The 14,723-nt window shown below is 50.4% G+C and overlaps 1 protein-coding gene across 13 annotated transcripts in view; it reads left to right on the top strand.

Moving 5' to 3' along the window:
* ADAMTSL3 (ADAMTS like 3) overlaps window positions 1-14,723 on the top strand; it is a 258,020-nt gene that overhangs the window by 200,137 nt on the left and 43,160 nt on the right. For 8 of the 13 annotated variants that reach the window (XM_057494774.1, XM_036931908.2, XM_057494777.1 and 5 more), the window contains 3 exons: window positions 4,636-5,707; window positions 10,707-10,834; window positions 12,608-12,736. In XM_057494774.1, the coding sequence (XP_057350757.1) occupies window positions 4,636-5,707; window positions 10,707-10,834; window positions 12,608-12,736 (1,329 nt within the window). The remainder of the gene's footprint in view (window positions 1-4,635; window positions 5,708-10,706; window positions 10,835-12,607; window positions 12,737-14,723) is intronic. The other 5 variants (XR_008994674.1, XR_008994675.1, XM_057494778.1 and 2 more) reach the window with 5 other exon arrangements.

A 14,723-nucleotide genomic window follows, 5' to 3' on the forward strand; every position in this document is an offset into this window, starting at 1 on the left:
TTCTTGAGGAAGCTGGTGGAAAGTGATGCCATGAACTCCAGGGAGAGGAGGATAATCGGGAAGGGACAGGGAGACAGAGATACTGTGTCTAGATTACAATATTCTAAGCTTGAGGTTGCTGGAGAAGGTTTCTAGTAAGCGGTGGACGATTAGGTCTGGAGCCCCGGAGGGAGGCCTGGGCTGCGCAGATAAACTTGGGAGGCATCAGCCTGGAGATGAGTTACAACCACAAGATCGCCAGGGAGAAGTTCAGTGCAAGGAGAGAGAGAGACGAGGTGGCCAGGACTGACAGCAGAGGGCCGGCAGCGGCCCGGGGCAGCCTGGACAGGGGCAGCCGTCACCCACCAAGGGCCAGAGGCAAGCGGGGAGGGGGCTTCTTTGAAGCGGGTGACGAGGGCCCTGGAGGGAGGCGTGCAGTTGTCACCGGGGGCCGGGGGCGGCCTTTCCCAGAGCCCTCCGTGGGGCACTGTGGGCAGAGGCGGGCTGCCCTCGGCAGTGAAGCGGGCGGGCGCCCCTTTCAGGCCCAGGGCCACGTTCACTCCAGCATCTCCCAGACAGCTCGGCCTCTGCGCCCCTTCCGCGGGTCCCCACAGCCACCCCTGCAGCCGCTGCCCCGCTTCCTCTGCCTCTGGCCCTGGACAAGCCTGAAGGGGGCCAGAGGAATGGCCCAGGTTGTTGCGAGAGGCCCCCGTGAGCCTGTCAGACCATCGGTGCCGGTAGGAGGGGTGCATCCCCCCAGCCAGGCGGCACCCTCAGGGCCGGATTCCGGGGCGCGGGCCTCCGGCGGGGTGATGGGAAGGCAGACAGGCCGCCAGGCCTATTCGGAAGCAGCCAGAGTCAAGCGCTGGTGAGACCAAGTGTAAATGCCCGGCCCAGGTGGCGTGGGGCAGAAACCTGGCACCAAGATGTAGCCGTGGCAGGGACATGACTGGAGTTAGGACAGGACGCAAGCAAGCAGGGAGCTGAGGCAATCGCCCTACATGGCCTTGAGCACCTAGAACTGGCCTTTAGTGGGTACGGTGGGCTGGCCCAGAGGCCCAGAAGGGGGACATCCAGAAGAAAGATCTTGTCGTTTTCTAGAAGAGCCTGCAGATGTTGCATCTCACATCCAGCGTGGTGGGCCAGGTGGAGGGTTGGGCTGGTAGCCCCGCATGGCCCCCAGCGCCTGCAGGACGAGGCACCTGACCACCCTGCAGAGTGCATGACAGCCCTGTCATGTCAGGCTTGGCCAGCGTGGCACTTAGGGGCACGTCTAGATGCAGGAGGCGGCCGTCGCCCAAGAACTGTCTGATGACGCCATGCTGCAGGCGCTGCTCTGAAGGCACTCACCGGGGTCCCAAGGGAGGGACTGGCCCGGGCTGTGGAGCTGTGCAGCCTGGCAGGGCCTGAATCCCAGGCCACTCCCCAGGCACACCTGCTGTGAGCTGCTCTGTATTCTGCATGAGCAATTGCACTTAAAGTGGGGTGGAGATGCAGCCAGAGGAAGCGGCTGGCTTCTCATGGTGCACCTAGCCGGTTGGCAGATTCTTCACTGTGGCTGAAGCCTGCCTGCCATCTGCAGACTCCCCACCTGCCTCAGGAGTCAGGGTGCCATCTCCGTGCTTGAGACCTGGGCACCAGGCTTACAGCAGCCTCAGGTCACCCTCGGCCTGAGCCAGTCAGCCAGGCAAGTGTCTTCATTCCCCACCTGGGCTTCTGCACCATCCCAGTAGGATCAGAAACACTCAGGCTACAACCTCATCCTTACCAGCCATGGCTACCGAAACAGTGTGTGTCCACACATTCCTCAACTGCATGGATTCAGAAGTCTGATCTCGACCCCATTTGTATTCTGATTTTGAAGAATGAGTTTCAGAGCCATCCGCATGCACATCGATCTTCTCCATTGTCCACCACCGAGGGGCCAGTGACCCCACAGCTGAAACCTTTTAAATCATAATAAGAGAGCTCTATAGTAGATAATACACATGTGTGTGTGGATATTATGGGTAATGTATTTATGTATATTTTGAGAATTCTGGCACCAGGCTGCACACACACACACACACACACACACACACACACATACCCTGCCTTATGACAACAGGCCACTTAGAAGTATGCATAAAATGTAACCAGATAAGCAGATATTCTAAAATTCTAATTCTGAATTCTAAAATTAGAATCAGGTATGCAATAAAAAAGGAGCCAGACAAGGCGAATGCATGATTACATCTTGAATTTCACGGTCATGTACATGTGGGCACAAATGTGGCCCTAGACTAACCAAGAGCAACAGCTATCTTGGATAAGGCAGCCTGGCCAGTGTTCATTGGACACGACATGCACTAATCACTTGGAGCAGATCGCAATGATTCCTGGTGCTACCCAGAGAGAGAGCCTGCGACGGTCTTACTGAAGACCCTGCGGTTGTAAAGACTTTGGCGGGTTTGCAGAGAAAACACTGCTCCTGTTTATGTTCCCTTCCATCTGACCAGCCGCATCCCATCAAACTATCTTTCAAGTAAAAGAAAGTGGGTCAGGAACACCTCTCTCTCTACTGTGGCTTGTGCATTTCAGCCACTGGGTGCTTTAAGGAATTCTGATGCCAGGCTGCACTCCATTAATCAAAATATTTGGGGATGGGATCCACAGCATTGTGATGAAAAAAATAGTAACATGCAGCAAAGTTTGGGAGCCTCTGCCTGGAGCATCTGTGATCGGAGGTGCTGTTGAACCTTTGTGCACCAGTGTGTCAAGACTGGCGGTTAAAATATGGAACTCCTTCCCAAAGGCTTGCTAGGTAGCTTCTGCCTCAATGCCATGACTGTCTTGCAGCTGCTTGGGCCCCCTTCCTGGAGCTGCCTGACATCCCTGTAATCTAACAATGATGGGGGGAACACTCGGAGAAGCAGTGTTTCAGCAAGACCCGCTCCAGGGCCCCTGCAGCATCTGCTCTGGCTGATGGTGCCCTTTGCTGTGCACATTGTTGATTATTTTGCACAGCATCTCTGCCCTTGATAATGGATGAACTACAAATTAACCAGGGAGTCCTCCATCATTTTTTTTTCCTGCTTTTGGTCTCTGTTGAACAACATAAGTTCAAAATTCTATGCTGTCAACCAAAAAGAAAATCTATACGCCTTAACTGGCTGAGGTGAGCTTGACATCCTTTGTGGAGACTCCATATCTGGTAGGGAAACGTGCACGGTGGGAGCTGTGAGCACGGCAGGAGACATGTACACCGGCTCCACTTAGATGAGCCCAGGGAGCGTCCCCAGGCAGAACTCTGGACGAGAGGCCTGCCTACCAATCGCATGTCTATGGAATTTACATGTAAACTCAGTGCGCTTGTCCTTCACCAAGAACATGCTCTACCATGGAAATTATGGGTCTGCCCTGCTGTCTTCCTGAACCTACTGGCACCACCACACCCTGGCAGGCAGCCGACCCTCTAGCGCTTGTGAGCTCCCCAGGGGGACTCCAGGAGTTGTTCTGGAAAACCTGAGCACCACTACACATGCTGTTTATAGCTAGCGCCTGTGTGCTCCAACCAGGAGGACCTGCAACTGGGGCCCCCCAGGTAGCGAGGCCCCAAAGAGCTTGATTTTGTGAACCCAGCAGTACCTTCGATGTGAGCCAGTGTCCCCTCTCCCTGGTGCTAGGAGGCCCTCTGGGCCGGTCCCTCAACTGCCCACAGACCTAAGCATATCACCAAATAGGAACCAGACTTCCAACCCCATCACTCCCAGGCCGTCACTGCAGAGCCACACAGAGCATGCTGAGGCCTTCCTGCAGGCGAGCCGCGGGGGAGCAGCCTCTTCTCCTGCAGACAGGATCTGAGGAGGGTCTGCGTTGGCTCTAGCCCGTTACCTGGAGCCGATGCCCAGGAACAGGAACAGCCAAGCTCACCTCTGAGTCCGCCGCAGGTTGCCCTGCTGCGTGTCGGCTGGGCCTGCCTGTCAGCTGTCAGGGGTTGCAGCCACCATATCTGAGCCTGTGAGGGACCCGCTACTGCGCCGTGCACTTACTGCAGATAATCACAACCCGGCTTCCTCTGATGGAGGGGCTAACATTACCCACAGTTCACAGGTGAGAAAACTGGGGCTCAGAGGGGTGGAAGGACTCGTCCAAGCAGCAGAGTTGAGATGCACACACAGATGTGTCTGGCTTCGGAGGGCCTGTGGCCTGTGCTGCCTTTTCTGCGGCCCCTTACCTGCTGGTCAGCCTCATCCTCCTCTTCACAAACTCCGAATGCATTCGCCCTTTCCCTACGCTTGCTGCCTCCCTCTGACCTGGTGTCTGTGGCCAGGCCATGCCAGTTCGGTCCTCCCTGCCAGGCAGCAGAGACACCCATGCCAGGCAGCCCCCGCTGATGGAAGCACTTGACCTCAGGCCTCCAGGCTTTGTACGGCATTGCACATCTTTTCATGTGGTTCAGTCAAACGTGCATTCTTTGCTGCTAAAGACTAGGTAGTTGAGGAATTTACCCATCCAAGGATGTAAACCATTATTCATGTTTTAGTACTCAAATGTTTTAAAAGGAACAAAAGATGCATTTGTTGACATAGATCAGCCCTGGAAGATTGCTGTCAAGAAGTTTTCATTATTGATATGTTTGCCTGTGTTTTCTTTTCTCTCCTCTTTTTCCTGTAGAAATGAAACCAGAGGTCAAGGTCAAACTTGGTAAGCAGGGGCCTCAGATCCTGGGTGTCCAGAGAGTCTATATTCAGACGAGGGAGGAGAAACGCATCAACCTGACTATTGGAGGCAGGGCGTATTTGCTGCCCAACACGTCTGTGATTATCAAATGCCCAGTGCGACGATTCCAGAAATCTCTGATCCAGTGGGAGAAGGATGGCCGCTGCCTGCGGAACTCCAGACGACTCGGCATCACCGAGTCACGCTCGCTGAAGATCCACAGCCTCGCTGCCCCCGACATCGGCGTGTACCGGTGCATCGCGGGCTCCGCACGAGATACGGTGGTTCTCAAGCTCATTGGCACCGACAACCGGCTCATTGCAGCCCCAGCCCTCAGGGAGCTCGGGAGGGAGTATCCCGGGCTGGACCACGAAGAAGCCAATGGTTTGGAGGCCACGTGGCATAAGATGAGGCAAATGTGGAGTAAGAAAAACGAGCTTCACCTGGGCCACGGCCAGGTCAACAAGCAGTCTTTCTTGAGCGCTCTGTTGGGCCACTGCAGCGATTCTGCAGGGAACACCGATTCCTGGGAGTCTGGGAATAAGCAGTTTGGAGCAGCCGTTAAGCAGGGAGCATACAGCATGGATGCTGCCCAGTTCGATGAGCTGATAAGAAACATGAGCCAGCTCCTGGACGCTGGAGAGGTCAGTGACGACCTGGCCTCGCAGCTGATCTACCAGCTGGTGGCCGACTTAGCAAGGGCGCAGCCAGACCCCTTGCGGTGGAGGGGCACCGACGGGGAGGTGCCCCCCGCAGCCCAGCTGAGGGGGGAGACAGGAAGTGTGCCCCAGAGCTCCAGTGGGAGGCACTCCAGCAAGCTGACCTTCGAGCCACAGGGGCCGGCTCTCGTGCGGCCAAGTCAGCCCTCCTCAGTCTCATTTAACAGAACAGTGACTTCAAGGATTGGCGGGACGGTTTACATTACAGAAAGGACGGAGGTCGTCAATATACTGTGTGAGCTTGTTACCCCCGGGCGGGCCACGTATACATGGACCAAGGACGGAGAACCCATACAACCCTCAGAAAAGTGAGTGAAGTAAGAATTTCTGGGATACCTTCTAGATGGTTCACTTTGTGATACTTTCTTAATGATGTTTGCAGCTTCCTTGAACATATTTTCAGATTCCTTCTTCTAAGAACGTGTTTCCAACAGGATTCCTTGGGAAAGAAACTCCAAAATGTTAGGATGTGCTTATCATATATGCACTGGAATTTGTGAAGTTAAATCACACTGTCCCAGTCACTCTCCTGTAGGTGTGATGCAAGACTGGGTATGGGAAGCCTGAGTTTAAGCACGTGTAGACACTCTGCAGAGCATTCAGACAAAATCAGTACAAGGCCATCAGGAAGTAACACACCTGCAGTGATCCTATATCAGGTAGGAACTGCACATTGGAATTCACAGCCCTTCCAGATCTGGGACACAAGGCCCCTCATCTGAGCTCCCATCAGCTCCATGAGGTGGGCAGGGCAGGGGTTAATTGTTTTCTGATGAGGTCATTGAGAAACAGAATCACATGACTAATTCAGGGCCAGTCAGACCCAGGCACCGTATCTCCTGAACACCCCCAGCAATGTTTGAATATCACACAAGGCCTTAGTAGAAAGATCTGGCATCTGAAGGAATTTTCTATATTGTGCAATTTTTTTTTATAAAATCCAAAAATAAGATGATAAGGCTCTAAGTTTTTTGAGATGTTCGAAACACAGTATTAAGTCATTTATTTTATTGTGTTCTCTGTATCAGTGCAAGAGTATCACGTATCATTCATTTTACATAAAATAACGGAGGATAACAGAAATACGAATTCACGTTTGCCTTCTCTATTGCCTCTAAATCTTGCTGTTGTGCACATAGGACTGGAGATGCTTTGCTTTCTTTTAATTTGCGTTTAAGCAGAAGCTGTACCTTCTCTGCCTCTAGGGACTGTTAAGAGACACGAACAGAACCGCAGATGTGAAATTGTTTGCAGACCATCAGGTACTTTAGAAATGCAAGTTTTATTTTTGTCACGCCTTTTGTACATTGAGCCCAACATGTGAAACATCAGAAGAAATCTAGGTAAAAGAAATCTAGGTAAAATTCAATTTTTTATAGTCAATTATTAGGCTATGTCTTAGAATGAAAATGTAAGACGAATCTCATTTTTAAATTTTTTGCCCTGGAACTTTGAACACAGTATGTAATGAAGTTTTAGAAGTGGAATAAACCGTCCAGATCAACTAGCTTAGCAATTCTCAAATCTTTGGATCTTAGGACCTGTTTAAAGTCAAAAAGGGATTGAGAAACCCAAAGAGCTTTTGTTAATGTGATTAACTCTATTGATGCTTATCATACTGGAAATTAAAACCAAGAAACATTTAAAATATCTGTTTATTAAACTATCTAGAAATAACAATAAGTAGCCCATTACATGTTTACATAAATTACACAGTTTCTGAAAAGTGATATTTTTAAAGATTTACTGATAACAATGGCATTGTTTTACATCTTTGTAATTCTCTTTAATGCCTGACTTAATAAAATACAGCTGGGTCCCCATAAATGCTTGTACACTCATCTCTCATGTATGTTGTTTCAGTTGAGATTCTAGAGAAAATTTGGCTTCATACAGATATGTTAGTTGGAAAAAGAAGGAATATTTTAATAGCCTCTTCAGATAATTGGCTATTCTTTATTACTGCACTAAAACTGGACAAATGGCAGTATCTTATAGGTTTATTGGAACGTGCAATCTGAAACCATATAATTTTGATACTCTGTTACAATGAAATCTATTGGTTTATCTTGAACTTTCAATGAATCTTTTACCTATTCAAATTTTATGACATTGTGCATTGTGCATTTGGAAAATATTGGCTGAGTTATATACATCTTCCAAATGTTGACACATGTAATTATTCAGTGTAAAAATTACACATACTCTTTAACATCTACCCGTCTCATCTCATCAGAGAAGCCTCTGAGTTTTGGAAAGTTACCAGACTCACACTGAAGGACACAAATTTCCCAAAATTTGATTTTTACTTGAAAGCTTGAATTTTATCACAGTCAACAAGTACTGTCAGATGCTTTCCTTGAATTGTCCAGCTCATTTTCATTCATCTAAAAAAAACATCTGGCTTATATACCCAAGTCCTAGTAAGCATAGTTCATCTGTCATTCTTTCAAGTCGAAGAAAAGCAACTAGTCCGGCTACCCGTTCACACCGTCACACCGACAAACTTAGGCCTGCAGAAGGGCTGTGTGTGTACACACAGAATCTTAGAAACATCTGCACTCGAGGGCTGAGATTTAGTAAAATTAATGAGATTTACTGCCTCATTAAGGACATCCTTAGGGGAAACTGGCGTGTTTGTTTTTGCTGCGAGCGTGTGGTGGTCAGGAATGCAGGGACTTCTGGGGCCCCGAGGGCCCACTGCTTTGGCTCCTGCTGTCATGCCAGCAGTTTCTACCTCCACTACCCTTACTATCGGTGCAAATGTCAGCACCACGAAAATGGCAAATGATGCCTTAGTGTTGTTAGGAAAATAGCCTTGGCCTCATGGCCCCCCGTGGTCCATGCCCCACCCTAGGAGGGCTGCTCAACAATTTCATTTTATAAATGGTGAGGAAACAGAGGCTGAGAAAGGTAAGTGATCAGCTGACCTATGGCCGTAGTAGTAGGGGGATGCGCTAGGGCACGGCCACTTTAGGTAAATGTTTGTTGAAGTCAGTTGATTTTAAAAAGTTTGACTTGATCAAATGGAATTAACACTAGTGTCCGAGGCTGAGACTCCTGGAGGTTATATAAAGAAGTTTTGACATGGCGCCGCCTACTCAGATGTGTTTCTGTCATACTTTAAGAATCAGCCACTTGACATCTGAAGCAATTCCATGGGGCCATTAAAAGTTTTTGTTTTGATTTTTAAGAGGAAAAAACAAAAAGATCCATTTTCAGTTCCATTTTTTTTTCAAGCTTACCTAAATTGTTCAACTTATGCTTAATATCTTTTATGTAACAAAAGTCCTCACTTCTAGATATATTTTTCTGAAATAAGTAAGTGTATTTATTTTTCTGAATCTCACAAAGCTTTCCAATTGAAGCAGTTCAGAAATGGAATCATGTTTCTGAGAGCCTGTATCCAATAAGAGGAAACCGTATAGACAAGCATGTTTTGATACCAGCTGAGTAAGAAATCTCAGGAAGGGAAGGTGGGTGGGCCCCGGGGGCTGGTGCCGATGGAATGATCAGCTCTGTTGTTGCTTCAAGATGAAGGCTGTACAGCAGAGGCCAAGGTCAGATCCCTGTGAGAACTCCCCGCCCTGGTTCTCCAGCCCAGGGACCCGTCCAGGCTGCAAGCCTGCGTGGCTCCCCCTGGCAACGAGGGTCACTGGGCTCAGCTATTCCTGACTTCAGTGATTTCTCACTGCATCTAAAATCGAAGCCTACAAAATAAAAGCATTTTCTGAGAATTGCCAAATGATACAACATATATGTGAAATGATCTGAGAAAACATTTTAGGGTATTGTTTTTTCTAGTTACTAGCTACACTTTTGTTCTTAATCAGCTATTCCTTTATAGGGATTTGACAGTGAAAGTCCAGCCCTACCGGCAGCAACTCTGCCATACTCCTGGTTTTGTGCTGGGCAATTCAGCTGTTAGGATTTCTGCCCCCTTCTGTAGATTCCATGTGTGAGTGGCAGCGGGGCTCACATCCTTCTAGTGCATTCCCTCTATGCCCTTATTCTGTGCCATTCTGAGCGAGCATACATGTAGTCTCATCAAAGGTTTTTGAGAATTTGCTGTATAAAAGTCACTGTGCTAAATAAGCCCAGAAAATGCACAGCTGTAAGATTTGGTCCCTGCCCTTGAAACGATCACAATCTAGTGGGAAGAAATAGAGATTTCACCAAATAAGTACAAGAACCAGAGCAGCAGGAGCCCAGAGGGGCAGAAGATAACTCGGGGTGTTGGGGAAAGGTTTACAGGTGAAAGTACGTTTGGTCCAGGAGTCAGGGAGTCCGTTGGAGTTTGCCTGAGGGGCAACATATTGAAAACCTCAGGGTGATGAGCGATCGTGGAATGTTCTGGAACCCGTGAGAGGTCCATTATGGCTGGACCCGAGGATGAGCAACATGCAGTGACAAGAAATGGAGAGGTGGCCTAGCTCAATGGGCTCATGTTGTCCATGAAGAAACATAGTATTTAGTGGTCAGAACAGTCTGTGTTGCTAAGATCAGTGAAGTGGGAGGGGGCGGGGAAAAAATACTACATGGATCATTGATTCAGACCATTAAGAAGCAATTTCAAGTCATTAAAAAAAAAACATTTAAATTGAAACAAAAGCAGACCATGCCCTCCTTTCCATCCCTGAATAATCAGTCCCCCATCAGGATTCACCTGACCAACTCTTGAGTCTCAGGTGGCGTCTGCACGCAGGTGCTTATGAGCCTCAGCAACTGGGAAGCAGGAGCCCGCAGAGGTCGGCCCCGCCTGTCGGCCGCGTGGTCCCATCCAGTGCGATGTCGCTGTAGTGTTGTTACCTCTGCTGACTTCTTCCTACAGTGACAGTGTGACAGTGAGTGTGTAACTGTCACTGGGCGGCATTAACTCAAGACCCACTCCCAGTGTGAAAATATGAATTAAAAATCCACACCTTGTTAGGAAGGATTTGGGCAGAAAATGAGGGTTTTAACATTCAGCAAACTAAGGTTTGCTAGTTTATCTCTTTTAAAACATGGTGTGTGGAGCACTGAGTCCGTCCAGAAATCTGTTCTTATGCCAAGTGAGATAGGAAGACTGGGTCTCCAAGCACCGTCCAGCCCCGCCACCTCCGTGAGTTTAAGACAAGGAGAAGGACCTTCCCGCTCTCTAGCTGGTGTAGTTTCCTGCCGGTAGGCAGGAGACCCGACGGGATGCTCCTCTGGGGTCCTTACCGGCCCGAAGTCTGTAACCTGGAGTCTTCTTTCTTGTGACCTGGTGTCATCCTCAGGCAGTTAAACGAGCTCCACGAATGCATCCTCTTTCTAACTGTCCTGCAGGGTGGTTTTGGATGGAACCGGAAACTTACAGATACGGAGCCCTACGAGGAAAGAGCAAGGAAGATACGGGTGCTCTGTAGTTAATCATCTCGGATCAGACGCAGGAAGTTCTTCCGTGCTGTATGCAGGTAACGCCCATTGTTGAAACGCCCATTGTTTGGGGGCGGGGGTCGTTTTTGATATTAAACTCTAGAACAGCGGTTCTCAAACTTCAGCGTGCACCAGAACTACCTGGGGGGTTGTTAAGACAGATCCCTTAACCCCATTCCTGGAGATTTGGACCCAGTAGGTTTGGGATGCAGTCTGAGAATTTGCATTTTTTAACATGTTCTCAGGTCATGCGGACACTGCCGGCCGGAGGACCACACTTTGCAAACGGCTGCTCAGGAACTCGCTTTCTGAGAACTGGGCATTAATGAGACAGCGTGACATCAGCAGCGCTGATCACGTGGCTTTGCACCTTTAAGTGCCAAGAGCCACGGAGAGAATAATTACTCTTGCGAGGTGGCTATATCCGCCCCTAGGCATACCCACCACTCCCTAGAAACACTTCCAGGAGGTCAGAGCTGTCAGAGTAATCTTCCCAGGAGGCAGGCAATGTCCTTTCAATATTAAAATGTGCTTTAATTACAAAGGAACATTTTAGGTGATAAGGTTGTAAGCAGTGGCTCCCTGTGACAAATTCACGTTCTGGGATTAAAAATAAAACAGGAGAGAGTACCTCCAAATCTCTGTGGTTTCTGGGGTCTGAGGTTCAAATGGACTAAATGAGGAGAGGGACAATATCAGGGGTTAGAATCTGGGATCCAGACAACTGAGCATTGAACTTTGTAGCAAGTACTCTTGTCCAGAAACTGAGGAGGTGGACCCATTGGTTTTAAAAGTTCCCTGAGTCTGTTGGCTGTGGTCTAAGCCCCTCCCCGGACTGCATTCCCGACAAAGGGCCTTGATTTCCTGGGCCTTAATCCTCCTGGGTTGTTCTTTCCTGTGAATATCAGCCCCTTTCCAGAAAACATCTGTTCCAAGGCTCTGGAATTGTGGAAGGAATGGCCATCCGCCTTGCAGCTCCGAGGCTCCCCTCCAGTCCATCCCAGAACAATCGAGCTTCCTAAGGGAGCTGGTGCAACATCCTCAGGGGCCAGGGGACATGCTGAGACAGGCACAGCCCTCATCCCACCCAAGGTCTCCTATCTTTTCAGCTCTCAGGATAGCTGTCCCCTGTCCCCAGACCTCCAGGAGAGGATGGGACATGTGGTTACCCAAGCAGGATCGTTCCTAAGTTCTCTTCCCCAGAATCCGTGGTTTCCGAACAGCTGGCTAAGATGCTATTCTTTCATGCGCTACGCATGGGTGATGAAACACATTCAGCAAATGCGGCCCCTCCCTCCAGGAGCTCCGGCGCCTACGGTGGAGTAGGGGGTTCAGCTGCCGCGATAGGTCCACCTCGAGGGAAGCTCTGGTAACATCCTCTCTGGGACGCTGCCTCGCTGGCCCCACATGCTACAGAGAGAACCCTGGGCAGCCAGCACCTCTCCCCCTCCCAGAGCCCGCCACCTGAATGCTGCAGGTGTCTGCCGCCAGCCTGTGAGCTGCTTGCCGGCAAGAAGAGCTGTTTTCTGACTCTTAATTCCTAGTGTTCAGCTCAGGCACAGAGTGCATTTCCAAAATATCCTCCTGGTCTGTATATGGTCATTGCAATGCACCCTTGTAGCCATTTCTTTGTCTGCACCCACCCATGGCCTGTCTGTCCGTCTGTCCCCTGAGCACCCCGAGGCTGTGTATGTGCTGGTGCCCAGGGAGCCAGGACTCTGCCTCTGTCCCCGAACCCCACCAGAGGCAGCACAGTTCACCAAAGAGCAAAACCCGAGCCTAACCTCGTTTCCCTCTCCCTTTGACTTAAGAGGCGCCTGTCATCTTGTCTGTTGAAAGAAATATCACCAGACTGGAGCCCGGCCATCTGTCCGTTGTGGTCGGAGGCCTCGTGGGGGCAGCTCTGGGGGCAACTGTGGCGATCCGGTGTCCTGTGAGAGGTGAGTGTGTGCGTCTCCCGGCTGGCCCACTGTTGCCAGGGGGACACCCGCTGGCATTCTGGCATGCAAGCCTCTAAGCATCGGCCTGGGAGGCTCGAAGCTCTTGTTCTCCAGCACAGTGGCAGGGAAGCCATCCCTCAAGGGTGAGTCCCCACCAGGGAGCTCAGAGACCAGTGTGGAAGCAGAGTGCCACTTTGCTCAGGGCCCCTGAGGGCTGGGACTGCTTTGCACGCTGGTACTGGCAGGACCAGGACGAGGGTCCCTGTGGCAGGTCTGCCCACGAGGCCAACTTCCAGCCTAGAACATGGAGTCCGAGCGAGGGCATTTGTAGGAAGCTGTTAGAGGATCTCCAGCGAGAAGGGGTCTGTGCTGGGCCCAGCCAGGGTGGGCAGGGGCTGGCCCGCACCCCCTCCATGCCGTGGCTGGGTGGGCAGCACGTCTGTGCCCAGTGGCTTTTCTGCTTGTTTATAAGGGCAGATAAATCTCTGTTCTAACCAATTCATTCTGTCTTAGGAGAAATAATACTTTCAGTCTGACTTTGCCCTAACCCCACAGCCATTCTTCCTCTGTAAACCACAGATTCTTAATCTTACCGCGGCCACGTGCATCCCCAAACGGATAAAACATGCTTCACACATGTCCGTTTTCTGGCCAGGAGGCTGTGTGAATGGCTTGGTCGGTTTCTCCAAGAGATGGTGGGCTCCTCAGAACTAAGGTCTCCTGCTTTAAGGTGACTTTGCACGGGCCTGTGACTTGCGTGCACTGATCCCTCGGGCCAGCTGTGTCTTCCCGGTTTGCAAGTTCTAACGAGGTGCCCGTAAGTTGCAGCCACTTATGATGAATCCAGCTAAGGCTGTGACCCAAATAGCCCAGGGTGACTGGGGGAGGCCTGGCTGCAGATCTCGGTGACACTGTGAGGGTGCACGGAAGGAAGGGGCCCTAGGACACCCCACCCAGGCCCCGGCTCCCTGGTCCCTGCAATGGCTGGTCCCCTGCCATGTTTCCAGGGCTGCACCTTTGGCTCCACAAACTGGAAATCTGCTAACCCCCAAGGTATTATTTTTCACCCCTTGGAAGTCCCTGCAGTGTTTGTAGGCCTTGAAAAATCCCTCCAGCTTCCCAACTGACTCCACCCACAAATATGTGAGTTTTCTGGCAAATGCGTGGACCGTTATGGATCGGGCCAGCATTGTCTGGCCACGGCAAGGAGGAGAGCAGAGCGGAACTTGACAGTTGCCAAGCCAGAAATGTCTAGAGTTCCTACCGCCTCACACCTGCAGAAGATTCTGCAAAATAGATCTGACTTCTATTAAGAGAAACCTCAACTTTTAACATTATTTCTAAATGTCTTACTTCCACACTCGTTTCATATCAGGCTTTCAGGGAGATGAACTCTTGAGAGGATTGCAGTGTGTAATTCGCTGTCCTAAGGCAGGGGCTGGATTCACTGGAAACTCTTCTCGAGTGAAGCATCTAGCAAAGACCATTAAGCTCATCTCAGTTTTGTTCCCGCGGGGGGCGCTGGCCGCCCCGGGTTCCAGCAGCCCCTGCTGGCCTCGCCATTGCAGCCCTGGCGCCTGGGCGGAGCTCAGGGCTGGGCGGGCCCCTCTCCCTCCTCCCTCCCTCTGCTTCCAGCTTTTATTGGGATTGTCCCCTTGGTCTTTCCTTACCTGGCAGTCACCCCCGGGGGACTAGACCCCAGGAACTAACCAGGAGTCCTCTTCTCTTCAAAATAAACCTGTCTCATTTTGAGTCCTGTGCCATTTTAAATAAACCTGTAGTGGACTTACTGTTTTCTTATGGGCAGAAGCCATAGCTAACTTAGCCTATTATGGAAAGCCATCTTTTTAATAACAACTGGGGAAGAAGATAGAGGGTTTTACAGACAATTCTGTCACTAGCTCGTATATGACCGCAGGTGAGACATGCAACTTCCAACCCTCTTCTCTGAAATAGGAAATATACCCTATTCATGGAAGAAGGGACT

This window comes from Manis pentadactyla, chromosome 18 (genome assembly GCF_030020395.1).
Source record: "Manis pentadactyla isolate mManPen7 chromosome 18, mManPen7.hap1, whole genome shotgun sequence".
NCBI classification, from domain to species: domain Eukaryota; kingdom Metazoa; phylum Chordata; class Mammalia; order Pholidota; family Manidae; genus Manis; species Manis pentadactyla.